Raw genomic sequence first — 20869 nt, forward strand, 5'->3', positions numbered from 1 at the left:
GCTCACAGCAGACTGACTTCAGGCAAGGCACTGACTTCTCTGTGTCCCATTTGTGCCACCTGCAAAATGGGAATCCCATTCAACTCATACAGTTGCTGTGGGAATTAAATTAGCTAATAGAGAGTCTAGGAGTGCGCCTGGCACACAGAGTGACCACCAAAAGTATTCTAGCCATTGGCTAGAGTTGGTGGTGGTGATAATTGGTGTGGATAACCTGGCCTTGAGGCTTGGAGCTTGAAGACCAGGGAGCAAGGCAGCCCTGGTGTCATTCCATCATGGCTGTTTGAATTGCCTCCGTTTGGGGAATATCCCAACGTCCTGCTTCGTGAATATCCTGATGCCCTGTGAGTTTCGGGGTCCGGCCCTGGACACCTGAAGCTGCATTCAGAAGCCCACACTCAAAATCACAGTTTTTTATCCTCTTCCCACTTTTGGCCCCTCCACCCTGTGTTTTCTGACACCCAAGGTCTAAGCAGAGAGAAGCTTCAAGTGTGCTATGAAGCTTGACCTCATCTCTTTGCAAAACGTAAATCCTAACCTCTGTGCTTACTACAGAAACTTCAAAGCTTGCGAAACCTGTTTTAGATCACAGCACGAAGTCAGAAAACACAGGCCAAGCAGAGTACAGGGGTGACTATGTAAGCGGGCAGGATGTTTACATAATCCCTTATAAGAGGCTTGACATGATTGCTCTAGGTCCTCCCCTCTCCACCACGTACCACGTAGGGCCTGTTTCATCTAACTCTTTCTGATGCTAGAGGACGTGTGCGTGTTTGAGAAAGCAGCTTCCAGCTCCAAACACAATGCACCTCTGTCAATACCACCTCCTGCTGGAGAATTCGTGAGTGGGAATGACAGCTGGCTCCCCTTACCTGCCGGGGATGCATTCCAGGAAGCCCAGTGGATGCCTGAACTCCCAGACAGTAGTGAACCTTAGATACGCTGTTTTTTCTTATACACGCATCCAATTTAATTGATAAATTGGGCACAGTAAGAACCTGACAACAATAACTAGAAATAGTACAATTACTACAATGCACCATGGTAAGAGCTATGTGAACGTGGGCTCTCTCTCTCTCAAAATGCCTTTTGTCCTGTACCCATTCGCCCTTCTGTTTGTGATGATGTGAAACCGCCTGCTCTCACCATCGCCGCTATTACCCTCATGCAATTCTAACCAGCGAACAGGAGAACAGAGCCAGGGGAGAAGCTTCCTGCTCCTCTCGTTGTTGGGGAGGGGACTCTGAACCCCAGAGAAGCAGCACGACTTGTGAAACACAGCTGAGCAATGGTTCTCAGGCGCAGCTGTGTCAGAGGTCACCTCCTCTCCACTGGAGGATTCCATCCTGTTGGGCACCTGCCTGTTTAAATAAATAACTGTTACTGTTTTTCCCTTTGTCTTAGAAAACATCTTGGGAATGACTGACCAGCAGAGCAAACCACTGCTCTCACGTGCAGCTGATAAAAGTCTCACTGAGCCCCAAATACACTTGACCTTCTATGGATGGTCATGGATGGTCTATGGATGGTCATGGACAAAAGCCTTGCAGTCACCCGAGGGTCAGGCAATTCCAACCAGGTGAAGTAACTTGAGAACAAGGTACAGAAGCTCCTTGTCAACTTCCAGCACATATTCCCTCAGCAAACACTGGTCTCCCAGGACTCTTCTCTATGGCAGGATCTATGTCGTCGCGATGCTGTTGGTCGACGAGGGCCAGCAGGCAGAGGCCCAGCACACAGACCAGTGAAGCTCAGAACTCTGGAATCTTTAGGAGGGCAGGTGCATGCTTCACTCTCCACCTGCAGAATGGCCCAGAGAGCCCCAGACAGTTTGGAGGGAATAGAAAATTACAGGCTACTGTAGACTGACACATCTCACTTGTCCCCACATAAGAATGGAGACACTGGTATGATCATTGCCTTTTTGTAGACAAGGAAACTGAGCTTCAGAGAAGTTAAGAAATAAAACTTGCCCAAGATTCATTAGTTTACTGCTCATTCATTTATTTAACATTTACTGCACATTTACTGTGCATGGCTCTATTTTTGGCACAGAGAACACAGGTGTCAATAGGAAAGACAAGGTCCCTGGTCTCACAGAGTGAGTAGGGGTGGGGGTTTCCTAAGGAAATAAAGTCAGTATGATGGACAGACAAGGCACCAAGCAAGGGAACAGATGGGTGGCCCTGGAGTGAGTGAGGAGCCCCTCCATTCCACAATCCCATCATTCCCCTCCCCCTCCCATCCTTCCCCTACCTCCCCGTCCTTCCCCTCCATCCTCCCCTACATCCTTCCATCTCATCCTCCCCTCCATTCCCTCCCTCCCATCCTCCCCCTCCATCTCTCCCCCCAATCTTCCTCCTCCATCCCCTCCATTCCCCCCTCCATCCCCTCCCACTCCACTCTTCCATCCTCACCCCCACCCCCTTCCCCAGGTGCTTCCAGGGGCTTGAGGTCCTAAAGCTCTGGCAGGAGGAGGTGGAGACTTTCAGTTTTGTTGAGGTTCTGAATTTCCACCGCTGGTTTCTGTCACCTTCTTCAATTCTGATTTTAACTTACTTGGTTTCCTGTACTCCGAAATTGGGGCGGTATTTCTTCTGGGCGATTTTATCTCTATTTTTGTATCTTTCTTTGTCCTCTGTTCCTGACTTTGTACCTAATTATTTTCTGAGACATTTGTCTCTTCTGACAGTTTGATTTAATAGTTTCCTTGTAGCTGGTCTTTACCTTTTTGGAGTCTTCCTTTTTATCTCATTTTGTCTCAGATTTTTTTTTTTCTTATTGCAGCAGCAAAGCTACACACAGGTCCTTGAGCCTCGCATGGAAGGGGCCACAGCTGTGTGGGCCAGTTCGGATTCTGTCCTGTGACCTGGGCTGTCACACTCAGAGCCTCACCCTCCCCATCTAGTCAAAGGTCCTTTCTCCAGAGGCTGAAGTCAGAACCGAATGACCAAAGTAACTAGAGCATGAGCTCCTTGATGGCAAGGATGCCATCTCCTATTCTTGCATCTCCAGGATGCACATGGCACCCAGCACGGCACCCAGCACAGCACCCAGCACGGCATACACCAACCATGTTCGCTGCCTACACAGATTAAAAGGTGAAGGAACCATGAAGATACTAACAGTAATGGTGTCACAGGCTGAATCATGTCCCCTCAGAATCCATATGCTGAAGCCCTGGCCACCTAAGCACTTCACGTGTATTTGGAGGTAGGGACTCTGTTGTTGTTATTTATTAATGTTTTTAATAAGTTTTTAAAACTTTATTTAAATCCAATTAATTAACATATAACATATTATTGGTTTCAGACATAGAGGTCAGTGATTCATCTGTTGCATACAACACTCCGTGCTCATCCTATCACTCAGCTACCCCACCCACCACCCCTCCCCTCCAGGGCCCCTCTGTTTATTTCCTACAGTGAAGAGTCACTCATGATTTGTCTCCCTCTCTAATTTCATCTTGTTTGATTTTTTTCTCTCTTCCCTTATGACTTTACAGAGGAGAGTAACCTGAAATAAGGTCATTATGGTGGCCCTGATCCCATCTGACTGGTGTCCTTGGAATAAGAGGGCATTAGGACACACTGAGGGACACCTGCGTGAGGACATGGGGAAGAGAGGCTGTCTATGCACTGTGTAGGGAGGCCTCGGGAGAAACCGACCCTGCTCACACCTTGATCTCAGAATTCCAGCCTCCGGGATCATGAAAAAACTGACTTTTTTTGCTGTTAAAGCTATCTAGCTTGTGAAGCTTTGTTAAGGCAGCTCATTGCAAACTCATACAAATAGGAACTACTGGTTGAATGCTTACTATACGCAAGACACAGTGAAAATAACTTAAATCTACTGATTGCTTATCTTTATAATAACCCTATGTCAGACCCACAGAAGTTAAGTAATTACTAGAGGTCCCAATGATATGCTAAGGGAGCCAGGTTCACAGCAGAGCGTGTGAGATTCTGGGCCTACACACTCATCTGGAATTCAGTATCACAGAGGGAGACAAGGAGGGAAGGAAGGGAGGAAGGAAGGAGGGAAGGAGGGAGGGAGGGAGGGAGGGAGGAAGGAAGGAAGGAAGGAAGGAAGGAAGGAAGGAAGGAAGGAAGGAAGGAAGGAGGAGAGAGAGGGAAGGAAGGAGGGGAGGAAGGAAGGAAGGATAGAAGGAAGGAGGAAGGAAGCAGGGAAGGAAGGAAGGAGGGGAGGAGGGAAGGAAGGGAGAGGGGAGGAAGGAAGGAAGGAAGCAGGGAAGGAAGGAGGGAAGGAAGGAAGGAGGGGAGGAGGGAAGGGAGGGGGGAGGAAGGAAGGAAGGAAGGAAGGAAGGAAGGAAGAGGGAAGGAAGGAAGGAAGGGAGAGAGGAGGAAGGAAGGAAGCAGGGGAGGAAGGAAGGAAGGGAGAGGGGAAGGAAGGAAGGAAGCAGGGGAGGAAGGAAGGAGAGAGGGAAGGAAGGAGGGAAAGAGGGAAGGAAGGGAGGAGGAGGAGGAAGGAAGGAAGGAGGAAGGAAGCAGGGAGGAAGGAAGGAGGGAAGAAGGAAGGAGGGGAGGAAGGGAGGAGGGGGAGGAAGGAAGGAGGAAGGAAGCAGGGAAGGAAGGGAGGAAGGAGGAAGGAGAGAGGGAAGGAAGAAGGGAAGGAGAAAAGGAAGGAAGGAAGGAAGGAAGGAAGGAAGGAAGGAAGGAAGGAAGGAAGGAAGGAAAGGAGGGAGGGAGGGAGGGAGGGAGGAGCTACCAGACACCGTGCTCTAAGTGTCAAAGCTTCTAAAACAACAGTGAGGACACAGAAAGCAAAGGGAGGAGGACATACCTGTGCGGAGCTCTGAAAGGTGAGCTGGGCAGGAAGCAGGAGGACCTCTCCGCCGCCCACTTCCCCGGCCTTGATGGAGGCTGTGTAGCTGACGGAGAAGGAGTCTCCCACTGCTCAGAGAGAAAGCAGGCGTGAGTGGAGAGGGGCGCATGGGTCCGCCGTGCCCCAGAGGAGCCCCACGTCAATGGAGGCCGCCAACACAACCACTCTCACAGCCGCCGTGGACAGCAGGGGCGCCGCTCGGGGCTCAGGGGCCAGCGGTGGGGACGGTGAAGTGTGCGTGCCCGCTCACAGGGCCCCTCGTTTTCAGCTGAAGAGGCTGTCAGCGGGTGCGAGGAGCCAGGGTGGCCCCCTTCTGCCCCTGTGCTGTCTCACCTGGGGACCCCCTGCCCCATCCAGCACTGCCTGGGACTGGGTGGCTCAGTCTTCCTAACCCGGGCACATTTAACTCCCACATTTGGGAAATCCAGTATCAAGGCAGGAATCTATTTATTCCCCCAAATTCCTGTTCACACAACTAAAGAAAAGTGTCTTCATGGGACTTTTGGGCCTCGGTGGGCAGATGGACACCAAGTACTATACTACTCTGACCCCTCCGGGCAGCGGGTTCTGTGAGCACAGCAAGAAGGGGCTCCAGGAGGCGGGATGTGGCACTGTGGGCTCACGTGGGGCCCCCTCCAGCTCTGTGGTCTCTATCTAGCTGGCCCTCGGATTGCTTCACTACAAAATGTAACTTTGTATTTAAGGGGAAGCTTCCCTGGGACACAGGGTTTGCAGCTCTAAGCTCTCCGAAAACCCCGGCTCTCCAGAGAAGGCAGCTCTGCTCCCAGACACAGGCTGCACTCAGGGCCCAAGGTGAACAAAGAGCTGGGAAAGAGAGGAACCCCAGGCGAGGGTGGCCGGGACGGAGAGGTCACCACTATAGGTTTCTTGTTTTGCAAGAGGCAGCTGCGCTCTCAGCCCCGTCTCCTGGAGAGACCCTCCCATCTGATGTTGGAGACATCCTGCCCACCTCCTGCTGAGCTGACCTTCCCAGGTGGGCTCCAGGCACCCGGCTGAGCCCGAAGCCACTTCATAAACTCCCACCCAAAGGCACATCTCTGTCCCGGTTCTTTTTTTTTTTTTTTAATTTTTCTTTATTTATGATAGTCACACAGATAGAGAGGGAGAGAGGCAGAGACACAGGCAGAGGGAGAAGCAGGCTCCATGCACCGGGAACCCGACGTGGGATTCGATCCTGGGTCTCCAGGATCGCGCCCTGGGCCAAAGGCAGGCGCCAAACCGCTGCGCCACCCAGGGATCCCCTCTGTCCCGGTTCTGACAGACGCCTCCAAACCTCAGCCACAGCGCATGGAACTGCGGAGTGCTGGGCCTAGGGACACGGCTGTGCCCTGCCAGAGCTGACACCGGCTTCTTGTCTGGAAGGGGTGGTGATGGGGCTGAGGCTATGAATGATACTTTTGTTTTTTTTTTTTTAACAGCTTTGAGATAAAATTTATGTATCACCCAGTTCATCTGTTTTAAGTGTGCAATTCAAGGAATTTCGTGTATTCAAAGTTGTGCAACCATCACCACAATCTGATTTCAGAACATCCCCGTCACCCTAACAGGAAACCTCATGCCCAAAGGCAGTCACTTTCCACAGCCACCCTAAGGCCTAGGCAACCACTAATCTGGTTTGGGGGTAAGGGGAGTCATGATTTGTCTTTCAGGACATCTCCTAGAAATGGAACCGTATAATACATGTTGTTCATGTTCAAGTTATTTCACCGAGCAGATTTTTTTTAAGGTTCATCTATGTCGTACATGAATCAGTATTTCTTTCCTTCTTACTGTGAGTCCTAGTCCATTGTGGGGACAGACACAGGATGCTCTCCTGTGAGTCAATCGGAGAAGGACAAACATTATATGTTCTCATTCATTTGGGGAATATAAATAATAGTGAAAGGGAATAGAAGAGAAGGGAGAAAAAATAGGTAGGAAATATCAGAAAGGGAGACAGAACATAAAGACTCCTAAATCTGGGAAACGAACTAGGTGTGGTGGAAGGGGAGGAGGGCGGGGGTGGGGGTGACTGGGTGACGGGCCCTGAGGGGGGCACTTAACAGGATGAGCACTGGGTGTTATTCTGTATGTTGGCAAATTGAACACCAATAAAATATAAATTTATTATTAAAAAAAAAAAAACAGGCACAGGGATGTCTGGGTGGCTCAGTGGTTGAGCACCTGCCTTCAGCCCGGGGCATGATCCTGGAGTCCCAGGATTGAGTCCCACATCGGGCTCCCTGTGTGGGGCCTGCTTCTCCCTCTGCCTGTGACTCTGCCTCTCTCTCTCTCTGTGTCTCTCACAAATAAATAAAATCTTAAAAAAAAAAAAAAAAAAAAAGAAGAAGTAAGGCACATGAGAAACCTGGTGTTCAATTTATTCAGCTCCCAAGACAAAGGAGCTACACCACTCTGCTGCTGCAGGAACCACAACCCCTTCCTGACAGCTACAAACCTCTGGGCAGTGGCGGGGGGTGGTATATGTGTGTGTGTGTTGGGGAGGGGGGGTGGATAGGATAAAATATTGGGAAGAGAGAGTATGGGGAATTTTAATTTAATTTGAAAATATTGGACTTCAAACTTACAAAAGCAAATATTTTGATCTCAGATTTTAATTCCTTATAGCCTCAAATATATTTGGGTTTCAATTTGTAGGGGATTCGTTCCTAAGACCTTTCACTTTTCCCTGAGAATCTGCAAAAGGGAGGTGTTGGCAGGTCACTGCTGGAGGATCTTCCTGCAGATGAAGTCAGGGTTGTCCCCTGAGGTCACTGCAAAACTCTTGACATAGGGCGCCCCTTCCTCACCCGGCAGGGCACCCCACCCGCTGGGAGGTCTGGGTGGGCACTGCAGGTCAGCCCATCTGACCTTGGGAGTGGGCTGCTGGCTAAGAGTGCCCGCCTGCAGTGGCCAGTGGGTGACAACGCCCACCCTGCTCTGCCAGCCTATGAGCAGGGCCACCTGACTGCCCTAAGCCTGTGCTCCAGCTCTGCCTACAGCTGCCACAGGGCTCAGGGTTAGCCCCTCATAGGCTATCAGGTGCTTCATTGCCCAACGTGCTGAGACCTCAAACAAACAAACAAAACGTAAAGGCAGAGGAATAATGAGTGCTGAGCCTATGGAACCACCCGGATTTTTATTTTAAAAATCCTCAACACCTTCATTTTATTTTTACGCAATGGTAAATCGTGAGACTCACAAAGGCAGCATGACCAAAATGACTGAGATGATACCACAGTGAAGGTCCCTCACCCTGGCACAGTGGCTTATTGCCTGCACAGCGTGCCGCTGTGTGCCAGCCCTATGGACCCCACAGGGTGCCCCGAGGCAGACAGAGGAGACTTCATGGCCTGCGATGCCCAGAGCAGGAGGCTGAGGATGACGGGGGTGCCTTGCACCCACTCCCCCGGGGAATGAACAGGATGCCACTTCCGCTGGGGCCATCACCTGTGCTCCACATGACACCCCCCCAAACACACACACACATGCAGAATAAAAACAATCACCACAAAATCGCTACTGGCATGGGGAATGCTTCTGTAGGTCAGGCTTTCCGTGCATTAACCCCCTCCTCCTTACAGCCGTATCCTGAAGCAGGCATTGTCACTGTCCCAAGTCACGGAGAGGAGGCTGGTGTCGGGGACATGTGGCAGGCAAAAGTCAGGGTTGGTGGGGTTCAGAATGCAGTGTGGACAGGCACGCGGCCCCAAGCTGGGCAAAGCACAGGAGGGCAGGTAAGTGATGTGCAGGGGAGGGGAGGGGGCCTCCCGAGCAGACACAGGGGCACAGGGGATGCTGAGCTAACAGGCGGGGGAAAGTGACGAGTGTGGTCTGTCTGGCAGGAGCACAGATGCTGGAAGCCACTGGGGAACTGAGAGGAGAGAGGCAGGCCTGCTGGACCAGGGGCTGGGAGGGTGAGGGGAGGGACCCAGGCAGAGCCAGGGCACATCACCTCACTTGGTCTCTGCTCTGACTCTGCTCATGGCCCCATGTCCTGGTCTCTCAACATTAGCTTAAGGACTGGTGGGATTTATTTGTATATCTTAGATATACAAATATCTAAGATATACAAATATCTATCTTAGATATACAAATATCTTAGATATACAAATATCTAAATATCCTTCTTAGAGGGAAGGCACAGAGGATCACTTGGTTGGGACACATCCTAACAGTTTTTATGACACTGCTGAAACCACGGCCAGCAAAGAGGTGGCTGCTTGTGGGCCAACTCTGTTGGCAGCTTCTGTCAACAGTCAAGGTCAAGAAGGGCTCTGAGGCCCTGTCTAGGCTCAGTGAGAGCGTGTGGCATGATTGGTGAGCAATATGGGCCATCACAGGGAAGCGGAGTAGTGAGTCCTGAGCACATGACAGGCACTACAGCGTAATGGGTACAGGGTGCACAGTCTTTTCCTCTGTAAATGAGATGGGTACCCAGAGTCAAAGATATTTCACCCTCCCAAGAAAATGGACAGTCCTGAAGTCATGGTAACAACCAATCCCAGAATTCACTTAAATCTGCTTAATAAACCAATGATAATGTTCCTCAGGAAACACACCTCTAAAGCCATCCAGTGATGGTGCTCTGAAAGCCAGCCCATCAGCGGGGAGGTACTCCGGTGGACACACTAGAACGTGCAGGAAGGTTTCGTGCACATGCTTCCAGGGCTGGTGTCAAACCACTCCCACCTGGACCCAGCACACCCCAACAGAAGCTGTGCATTTCCCTGAGGGATAACTCTCATCATCTGGCAAGGGATAGACTTGAACTCTATCTTCGGTTACGTCTGAAATTTTTCATAATAAAAATTAATATATAATAAAAATACCTACTTCTTAAAAACTCTTCCCCTAAATCCCACCTCTCTCTCTAACCTAAATTATAAATCCAGCTTTTTGGGTGCAGGTATTGAGTGGTGACTCCTCTTTCAATACCTGATCATAAAGTCCGTTGTGAGCGAACACACGTCACGTGTTTTAAGAACACGTCTGCTGTGCATCACACGCTCTGTCAGTATCTATGTTCGTTTTCCCTCCTTGACTTGATACACTGCTATCACTGCTATTACCTTGCAGAAACTTCTTTCTGAAAGCCTGGAATCCTGCCGAGGTCTTGTTTCCGGTCGACCCCCTAATGGAGAGGCCAGTGATGTTGTCGAGCAGGAGCAGGTCTGAGAGGTTGGTGGCCGCAGGGGTCCTGGTGTTGTCCACGAGCAGTCTCACCTGAGCTGTCTGCAATTCGCTCTGCCTGGACACCTAGGACAGGAGATGACAGGAGGGCTGTCATTTGCTGCTAAGTCCAACCTCCTAACGTGACCCCCAGCTCAGCTTCAGGCAGAAGGAGTGCCTGAGAATTTATCCGATGGGATTTCAAAGGCCCCAGGACTGTTTTGACTCATTCTCACTAAGCTGTTGCTTGGTGACAGTTTCAAAGTAACTGGGACCCTGAAATGCAGTGAGATTATTCCTACAGAGAAACAGAAGAAAAAATATTGAAGCACAGAACCACAGTCAGGCTGCGGAGACTGTGGCGATTGGTGTCACCAAGAAATGCAGACAAAGGCTCCTTGTGCTGTCATTTTGTAGGTTAAGCCCAGCCCCAGTGCCCTGCCCAGGGCATCTGCCTGCCATGTGACCTCGAGGATTGAGCAAGTCAGTGTCCAGCCTCCAGGCCAGCCTCCCTCAGGTGGGCTCTGCTTGGTCGTGGGTTTGAACGGCTCGGCTGCTGCAAGTGGTCTGGTGGCCCAAGCAGCTCAGCTCTCTGCCTGGCCTCTGCAACCGTGCCCTGTTCCCACTCTCTGATAAGCTTTTCCCACTTCCCCTGCCCCACCTTCATCCAGCCCTGCCAGAAGGGATGCAGGAGCTGGGGAAAGAGGGAAACAATGTCTATATATGCAGGTACACATGCACACACACTCACACATATGGCAGAAACATCCCTAGGAGGACGTAGGAGAAACTGGTAGCACCAGTTTCCGGCACTGTATCTAGGGAGGGGAACAGGACGGCTGAAGGCCTGAGATAAATCGAGGGCTGTACAGCAGAGGGTTAACTCTGCAGGTGTGCACTGCCCAGACCCTGCACACCTCAAAGAAAGGACTGACCCTTGGCCAACTCCTGGGAGGTAAAGCCCTTGGACTATCTTGTGTGAGAAGAGCACCTTATACACCTGTGGCCTTGGGCCCCAACAGGCCGTCTGTGCTAACAGGATGCTTAGAGGTGGGGGCCGTGAGCCAAGCTGTGTCAAGGTGACCTCTGGAGACCTTGAGCTGGAGACCAGTTACTGAGGCCAGCTGCATGGACACAGCATGCCTCCATGATGGGCTGCACCAAAACCCCCAGACATCAAGGTTTGAGTACGCATCCCTGGTGGACAATACTTGGTACGTGAAGTTACACGTCAGTGCTCCAGAAAATGAAACACCAGCCTCACTACTCTGCCAGGGCAGGACAAGGGGAAGCTTGCGCCTGGTCTCACAACTCCATCCTAGGTGCCTTTTACTTCACTGACCTTAATATGCACCCTCTGCTGTAATAAATCGTAACTGTGAGACCACCAGCTTTCCTGAGTCGTGTGAGTCCTACCAGCGAATCATGGAACCCGAGGGCGGTCTCCAGGACCCCCAACACAATGATAATGTGAAATGCCATCTCACAGGATGAGTAAGGATCAGAGGCTTTAAAGACGAGAATAAAATTTTTAAACTGTGAAGCACCGTATCAATAATGAAAGAAAATGCATCATTCTTTCTTTCCTGTTCAAAATGATCACAGTGCATTTTCACAAATGGGAGTTTAATTGCTACCAAAACTCTTGGCCCTGGTGCCATGATATGAAACAGGAAATCCCTTGTACATCACTTCATCCCTCGTATGTCTGGACATGGGTGGATAACTCCATGACTTGCCAGTCCTAAATATATAACTCTACCAAGACATGATTTGGTCAAAATCCAACTATTTTCTCTCCAACTATAAGCTGCCTATGAATACCTACCACTGCACATTTCTGAAAAATCACTCCATCCTCAGCAGTTCCTTGCACATCTCTTGAGATGTCGCCATACTACAAAAAATACAGAAATGATTAAATGATTAAAAACGAAATGCGCGCTACCCATGTTTCATAAAAGCATTTGATCTAAAAAAAAGTAAAAGATACATAAATACACACGAACTTTTAAAGGAAGGATACAGATTTACTTCTTCTAGTTTAATAACTGCCTTAAGTAATCTTGAATGTTTTAAGAGCCTACTGAAAGGATCAGAACATAAAGCCCATGAGGAACAAAGGATGTGGGCATGTGGTCATACCGGAGGTCTCTCCTAGTCTGGGGGATGCATGGGGACCCAGCATGCTGGAGATGATGCTTTGACAAAAGGAATGTGAGCAAGGGCATGGGAAAATCCCACAGCAATGGCTCATGTGCCCTGCGTGGCCCTGGGGCACCGGCTGATGGGGTCCACTTGCCACACAGAGCAGTGGCCAAGCCAGCTTGGATCACGGTGCACTGGAGCCGCTGATACACCATCCGCGCAGGGGATCCCCCCAGGTCTGGCCTCCTCCATCTCTGCTGTGCTCCCCTGTAACATCCCAGAGGAAAGCCAGGGCCCACTCACCGGATGCCAGCTCCCACTGCCCCTCATAATCACAACCCATATCTGCTGGTCTCTCCCTTGCCACATCCACCCTTTGTCCCCCACCCCCTGACCCCAGGGCATGGTCCTCATGCTACCCACGTATCCTTTAAACTGAATCGGACTCTGACCCCTCACACCAGGGAAGCTGTCCTTAGCCACACCTCCCGCCCTCTGCCCTGCCCACCTGTGGGACATTATGTGTCAACAAAGGCAGCCCTTAGTGATACAATCATCATAACAGTGGCTGTTACTTCCCAAATCCAGCCATATGTCCATCCCTTTACATACATGGGTTCTATTGCTCCCATTTTACAGATAAGGAAACTTAAGGCTAAAAAAAAAAAAAAAGGAAACTTAAGGCTCAGGAAGGTTAACTCACTTGCCCAAAGTCACACGGGCAGGAAGCTAGGACTCTACTCTGGCTGTGTGACTCCATGTACTATGATTCTTCCACACATCCCCTCTCCAGAGCATGACCCTCTTATTGCACAGAAATAAGGCAGCAGAGAAGGGAAGCCATGTTCCTAGGACAATGTAGACAATGTGCATGCAGCATCATGCCAGCATTAGCCTGGTGCCCAGGCCCTGGACCCCAGTGTGCTCTCCAGCCACCACCTCCCAAATGCCAGCACCCTGAGTCCAAGAGCCCTTGGGCAGGCACCTGGCTTTCTGTTCTTCTGAGCATTACTAAACACAGCTTTTGAGCAAATACACACAGGACGGGTGACAGAGCATCAAGTGTGATAGGAAAGGCCACAAGTCACCTGTCCTTGCCACAGGGGACTGTAAAGACCAAGAGTGATCACGGGGTGGGGGAGTGGGGGGCAGAGGGGGAGAGCTGCATGGTGGGTCCCAAAAAAGAGAGGTCCCCATCCTGACCCCTGGACCCAGCAAATGTGATCTTACTTGGAAAAGGGGTCTCTGAAGACATACCTAAGCTAAGGATCTCAAGATGAGGTCATTCTAGATTTCAGCCACCCCTGGATCCAATGACACATGTCCATATGAGTGACAGAAAAGGAAAAGACAAACACACAAGAAGCCCATGTGAAGATAGAGCATGATAGTAAACTTCATGTGCAGGTTTGGCTGAGACACCAAGATATTTAACCAAACACACCTGGATGCTAATGTGAGGGCATTTGTTGGATGAGATTAGCATTGAGACCCAAGGACTGTGAGTGAAGCAGATGAGCCTGCATGATGTGGGTGGGCCTCCCCCAGTCAGCTGAGGCCTTAACCAAAAAAGACTAACCTTCTGAGATGAAGAGGAATTCTGTAGCATCAGCTCATCCCAGGGTTTCCAGCTGGTCCTGCAGATTTTGAACTTGCCAGCCCCACAACCACATGAGCCAATTCCCTAAAATAAATCTTTCCCTCCCTCTCTGTCTACACACACATAACTCTGATTGGGTCTGTTTCTCTCGAGAGTCCCAATGCAGAGATTGAAATGATGTGACCACAAGCTAAGGAAGTTACCAGAAGGTAGAAGACACAAGAAAAAATCCTCCCCTTTGGAGAGAGTCTTTGGAGGGTGCATGGCTCTGCTAACACCCTAATTTTGGACTCCTAGCCTCCAGACCCGTGATAAAATGATCTCACTCTTTTAAGCCACCAAGTTGGTGGTTCCTTGTTATAGCAGCTCTAAGAAACTAATTCAACCACCCAGCAGGCAGTCAAGCAGGGGCTCATGGCCACGGCAGCCTGCTGGCCGCGCTCAGTGGCTCTCACACCATCTAAGGTCATGAAATTGTAAGTGAAAGCCAGCTCTACATGATGCCAACACATAAAACAGAACGGAACACAAGAGCAGGACGTCGAGCCACAGCAAAGGGCAGGGGCTTGGCATCCTGGCTCTGCTGCTTCACCTGCAGGACTCTCAACACATTTGGCCATCTCTCTAACCTGGTCCCTGTCTGCAAAATGGGAATAAAAATCATACCTGTTGCGGGAATCTGTATTGAGGCCTCCCGAGATCGTGCAAATCAAGTGTTAAGCCCAGCGCCTGGCTCAGGGGAAATACTTGGTCAGCGCTCCCTGTTGCTGTCGGCCGCAGCGTGTTTACGACCGCTGGCAGCACATGGGGCCAGGTGGACCAGAACCCAGAGCCCTGGGACGCCTGGGTGGCTCAGTGGAGAGCATCTGCCTTTGGCTCAGGTCGTGATCCCAAGGTCCTGGGATGGTACCTCACTTCGGGCTCCCTGCAGGGAGCCTGCTTCTCCCTCCGGCTGTCTCTCTCTCTCTCTCTCTCTCTCTCTCTCTGTGTGTGTGTGTGTGTATGTCTCTCATGAATAAATAAATAAAATCTTAAAAAATAATAATAAAAAGAACCCAGAGCCCTGCTTCAGAACCAGCAGCCCACTGCTCAGGTTCACACCTCCCGTCCATCTTAAATACTAGATGTCATACAGAAGAGAAAGCTCTTTGGAATAGTAGCTGTACTTTGCCCAAGAGAAGGAACAGGCTCTTCTGAATCAAAGCCTGTGGCATGGTATACACAGTTGGCCCCACACCGGTTTCTTTCCAACTTCTGAGAATCCTGTTAAAGTACCAAACATGTCACTTACCAGGTGGTATGTTATAGGAGACTCTCTTTTAAACAAAGTCTTCTTGGGCCATGAGGGAGTAAAAGCAACCATGGATTGAGTCTCTTGCCCACTGGACGCTGCAGAAGTTGGGAGTGGGCTAAAGACTCCACTTTTCCTGCTGAATTTCCTTCCAAGGGGTGCTCCCCCTACAAAACAGCAAAAACATGTTGCAGGAAGGCAGTAAGACATCGGGGTGAACGCGGGAGGCAGGTTGCATGTACGCAGAAGGCCCCCACAAGGTGTTTGCTGAAAATAACCAAGTGAAGGAATAAATGAACGAAGGACCTATCATCTCTTTGCCAGGAAGATGTGACATGCTCATGTGGTGGGAGGCTAGGGAGCCTTAAGGAGAGGGCTTCTCAAAGTGTGCGCTGCTCTTTGTGGGTGTGGGCTAAAAGGTACTTTACTGGACCCCCCCTCAGATATACTAAGTCAGACCACCTGGGTGATTCCTACACACAGGGCATCAGATGGTGCTGGGTTCAAATCCTGACGCTGCCACTAGGTGGGTCCTTGGGCAAGTCATGTAATCTCCCTGTGCCTCAGTTTCCCTAACCCAACAGGACAGAAAAATAGGTCTCCCTCCACTGGGTCCTTCTGATGAACTGTCTCAAGCAGAATGGGCCCTGGGTGAGTGTCCTGATGGCTCCTATGAGGAGGATGAGTCCACTGCTAGACACAGTGCCGGTAGAGCCACCCAACGGGAACGGCTCCCTCTAGAATTTGCTCTATGTCAATGTATGTCAAAAAATCATGAGCACCGTGGGTAACACAGAAACGGTACTGGCAGGGCTGTCAGGAGTGGGTGCTGACGGTCTATGTAGTCCCAGACATTTTGAGCCTCAGGTTCCCTCACTCGGGAATGTGGTTAAAATATCCCTGAGACGGGGCTGCCGCAGGAGTAAAGGAGATGTCAGGCCACACGTGAACATGCTGCGGAGTTCTCAGTGCTCGCAGCCAGAAATTCAAATGTTTCAAATGACTTGGATTGTACTGTTGTATGTTTTTCAACATTTACCTTCCATCCAGACACAAACCGTAATTTAATTAAAAATGACTTTATTGGCGACAGGGCATGATCCCGGGGTCCTGGGATCGAGTCCCGCATCGGGCTCCCCACAGGAGAGAAGCCTGCTTCTCCCTCTGCCTATCTCTATGTGTCTCTCATGAATAAATAAATAAAATCATTTTTTTTAAGCACAAGCGTTCCATCAGCTGTTAATGTTATATATATATACATATATATTTTATTGGAATTCAATTTGCCAACATATAGCATAACACCCAGCGCTCATCCCATCAAGTGCCCCCCTCAGTGCCCATCACCCAGTCACCCCCACCCCCCGCCCACCTTCCCTTCCACCACCCCTGTTCGTTTCCCAGAGTTAGGAGTCTCTCGTGTTCTGTCTCCCTCTCTGATATTTCCCACTCATTTTCTCTCCTTTCCCCTTTATTCCCTTTCATTATTTTTTATATTCCCCAAATGAATGAGACCATATAATGTTTGTCCTTCTCCGACTGACTTATAAATAAATAAAATCTTAAAAAAAAAAGAACGACTTCATTTTTCAGTCTTTGTTATGGTGTATTGATACCATAACATATACCAGAAGTGCTTTTGAAAACTCTTATAATTTTAAAATCAAGGTTGGAAGAAACAAAAACTTGGGGGAAAAAAAAGAAAAAAAGATGTAGAACTGGATAAAATTAGTATCCTGTCTTTGAATTAGTGTCTGTGGTTGAGCCAGGTCATGACGTTGGACTGGGAATAAAGGTGAGCACACCGGGACTCTCCATGGAAGCAAGTGGGCGCCTTCCCAGGCTGGCTGCTAACTCAAGAACGTATTGAGTAAATTACATGGGTGCCAAGGAGACGGGACGCCCATCTCTGGACCCTTGCCTGGCCCCTCAGCCTATGTGACATGTGCTTTCTCAGTAGACTTGCTGGACATAAAACCATAAGGCCACAACCGGGTTTTATCTCTGGTGACCTGTTTATGGCCCCTGGTCCTCAAAAGGCCTGGCCACGGGCTCTAAGGAAGACTCAAATGAGGGCAGGTGTTGACAGTACAGAAGAAATTCATGCTACGAAGCGACTATAACCACGCAGCATATCATCGGTCCGTCCATTCCTGCCATCAGCACAAGGGCCCATGTGTACCATCTGTGCAGTTCTTTGGTCCTGCCTCTGGTTGCCATGTGCCTGGAAGCCTCTCCTTCCATCCCCTTTGCCCTGCTAAACTCAGTTCTCAGGACTCTGTGAGGAGTACCTCCTCCAGGAAGCCCTCCCTGAAGCCCCTCCTAGTGGCCCTAATGCCCGTCCCCTGCTCTTAGTGCAGTCACAGAGTAGCACATTGGGCTCCCTTTCACCAACGAGTTTGGCTACTGAATGAATAAAAGGTCTCTATGAATGCAGTAAGATCACCTCAATCTATTTTACTCAAAAGAAAATACTGGATTTTGTAAAATTTAAAGTGTGCAGAGAGTAACAAAAGACAAAGGAAACACTTTTTAATTCTCCAAGTAAGTGAGATCTGTCTATCCCTGGTATAAATCAGGATCTTTGAGGAAGGTGTATTCACAATCTGTGCCAAGCGGACTCTGGGTGGAAAGATGGTTTTGCGGCACCTCCTCTACTCAATAAGCATCCTGCGGGCCAGCCTGGACCCCAGCCCATCCCGGTCCCCAGGAGGCAGAATGAGGCACAGAACACAGAATACTCCTCCCCCCAACCCCAGTGACAGGCTTGGGGACAGGGAGAGGCCTCAGGCCGAGCCCACCGGTCTTCCCTAGAACTCCTGCCAAGCTACTGGGAAGTCTTCCTCTGTACTGCTCCCAAAGGCTCCCAGGAATGAGGGAACCACAGGAGAGCAGGGCTGAGATGGAAAGAGAAAGACGTAGCCCCTGCAGGCCGAGCCCCTGGAGCCAGCAGTGCCCACGCCTAGTGGCTCAGGTGTATGATGAGCAAGTTCTGTTTTCCGTAGGTGAGTTTCAGCTCAATTTCCATCACCTGGCTGGTTGGCTGAGTGATCCCAGATGCCAGTCCAGGGAACCAGTAAATATGTCACCTTGTATGCAACAGGGGCTTCCCAAACGTGATTACACTAAGGCTGTTGATCGGAGGAAATCGCCTGGATTATCTAGGGGGGTGGGAAATGTAATCCCAGGTGTCCCTATGAGACAGAGGCAGAGGGAGGACCGACAGGCAGAAGAGAAGGCGGCCACCTGACCACTGAGGCAAGACTCTGGCCTGCTGGCTCCAGGATGGAGGAAGGGGCCGGAATCCAAGGAAGGTGAGGAGCGCAGCTACGGATGCTGGAAAAGCAGCAAACATTCTCCCCAGAGCCTCGGAGCGAGTGCGGCCTTGCCCACACCTTGACTTCAGCCCAGCTATACGGGTTCCACACTTCTGCCCTCCAGAACACTAAGAGAGTTAAGTCTGCATTGTTTTAAGCCACAAAGTTTGTGATTTGTGAAAACAGCCGCGGGAAACTCATTCTGTAGTCTTTGCACATTCTGTATTCATCAGACTCCTTCGGGGGAGAATAGGGACAGGCCACCTTACTGGGAATCCTGTTCCACACACTACAGCTCCAGCCAGCTGCTGGAGGGGCAACACACTGCCCTTGCTCTATAGGGTCCCGGGATGATAAGCCATATTTGCCCAAGGGAGGCAGAGCAGTGGAGTGTGAAGGAGGTGGAGGCAGGAGGGTTTTGGCTTTAGGGTCCAATTTTCCTTTGCAGTCAAAGCAATGAAAAACCAAGCAGAAGAAAAACTTACCTTCAGTTTTAAAGCGAGAGCTTTCCACGCTGCGCCAAATCAAACGGGGTAAGTCCTAAAAAATTCAGAAGGCAAAAGTCACTAATGAAGAAATGCTCCTAAGAAGTGATTGAAAGTCTTCTCGTAAATGGCTCACACAGAGATGAGTTGCGCTTTTATCCAGGAATCTGAAATTAGTTTTTCTAGGTGGACCATCCCCACCAGGAATATAGGATTACCTCCTCTTTCCCACAATGGCCAGCAACTTGGTCGTAACTGCATTTGGGAAGCTGTCCGGGAAGGCAGCACTGTGTGGTCAAAATTTCATGTTCTCAGGCCTGAGTTCGAATCCCAGCTCAGCTTCTTTCTAACCCTGTGACACTGGTTGAACCCCCAGCCTCTGAATTCCCCAGACCTTGCAAGTTCCTATGGAGTGACTCATAAAATACCAGATAAGGAGTCCAGAGAACTAGGTTGTGGGTGGAACCATTCCCTTGCTGTGTGTCCTTGGCCAAGTCTCTCAGCCTGTGTCTCAGACCCTAATCTAAAAAAGTAAAGACCCCAAAGCCTCCTCCCAGCTTGCTTCACCTTGCTCAGTGATGACACATGTCCAAACGGGGCTGGGCCAACTCTCCCAGCCCACCTTTGTAAAATAGCAGCTTCCAGAAAGGCCCAGATCTTTCTACTAGAAAATAATACAATAATAATAATTATTAAAAAAAAAAAAAAACTGCCCTGGCTGGAGCCCTCTAAATGAGCTGGGTCCCCTGCTGCGCACTCTAATATATGAATAGTCTTTATGATAAGCCAGGGAAATATCATTCTCTCTTTACAGTAAGATCCCCACACACAGATAACTAGATAACTCCCTGCAGGTCCCACAACCAGCGTTGAACGCACACAGCCCAGCTCTGGATGTGCTGGTTTGCACATAATGGAGTGAGAAAGGATATGTGCAGGCAGTGAAGACCACAAGAGCTGAGTGGGATATTCTGGCCCCAGCTAGTTCCTATGGCTGGGAGAGCCCTCACTTGGGCAGAGCATGGGGTTGAGAGGAAACTGTGCGGCCACTGTCTCTGCCCACTTGGAAGGCTTTCCCTATATCCTTTGCTGTGGTCACACAAGCCTGGGCCCTTGGCCACTGAGAGCCGTGTGTTTCAGACTCACTCTGTAGAGACCCCAGGCTGAAGCAGCTCTCCTGGGATGACATACACCAGCTTTCCCAGCTATAAGGAAGAGGCCGGTCCACAGGGCTGGAATATGACATCCACTCATGGAGGGACAAAGAGGGAGTGATGGGAAATGCAGGGACAGGTGAGGACACAGGCAGAGAAGGCAGAGAAGAAGCCAGACCTGGCCAGCCTTGCGTGAGACCCAGCCCTGAGCTCTTCCTGCCTCCCTCCTGCCATCCTGTGACCTCATGGTACTCAAATCACCAGTGAAACCCCTTCTTCCCTGGATCCCCGCAGAGAAACTTGCCCAAGGATCCTCTCTCCCTCTGCCCATGTGGCCCCCGAGCAGCGTGCTTCCCTCCTCCAGAACCTATGCAAGCAGCCCCCTCCTCTTTCTCATGCTTTTCCTATTCCATGTCCACACCAGACTCGTCACCAAAAAAACCCATTTTAAGCAACACAACACATAGGGGCACACCCTAAAGGGCTGGAAGTGGGATCACAATGAGGTATCACAGCACCATGAGTCACAGGAGTCAAGATGTGGAAGCAGCCCAAGTGTCCACAGATGGACAGAACAGTGGAGAAGCAAAATACAGTTAATCCAGACGAAGGAAAGTTATTCAGCCTCAAAGGAAGGACATTCTGACACCTGCTACCACATGGACGAACCCTGACGACACCGTGCTCGGTGAAATAAGCCAGCACAAAAAGACAAATGATGTAGGATTCCCCTTATAGGAGGTCCTGAGGCAGTCAGATCCACAGAGACAGAAAGAAGGGTGGTGGTGCTGCTAGGGGAGGGGACGGTGGGAGGGGGGCCGCGGGAGGGGGACTGGGGGAGGTAGTGTTTCACCAGC

At 50.2% G+C, this 20869-nt stretch overlaps 1 protein-coding gene across 4 annotated transcripts in view; it reads right to left on the reverse strand.

Annotated features, from left to right (window-relative positions):
• Positions 1–20869, reverse strand: part of EVC2 (EvC ciliary complex subunit 2) — a 128066-nt gene that overhangs the window by 102051 nt on the left and 5146 nt on the right. For all 4 annotated transcript variants that reach the window (XR_005987446.1, XM_041753326.1, XM_041753323.1 and 1 more), the window contains exons 2-6: positions 18859–18913; positions 15057–15223; positions 11846–11914; positions 9918–10104; positions 4804–4913 (exon numbers count right to left, since the gene is read on the reverse strand). Coding sequence is in view for 3 of the 4 variants with exons in the window: in XM_041753326.1 (XP_041609260.1) it covers positions 4804–4913; positions 9918–10104; positions 11846–11914; positions 15057–15223; positions 18859–18913 (588 nt within the window). In the remaining variant the exon portion in view is untranslated. The remainder of the gene's footprint in view (positions 1–4803; positions 4914–9917; positions 10105–11845; positions 11915–15056; positions 15224–18858; positions 18914–20869) is intronic.

This window comes from Vulpes lagopus, chromosome 4 (assembly GCF_018345385.1).
Source record: "Vulpes lagopus strain Blue_001 chromosome 4, ASM1834538v1, whole genome shotgun sequence".
In the NCBI taxonomy this organism is placed as follows: Eukaryota; Metazoa; Chordata; class Mammalia; order Carnivora; family Canidae; genus Vulpes; species Vulpes lagopus.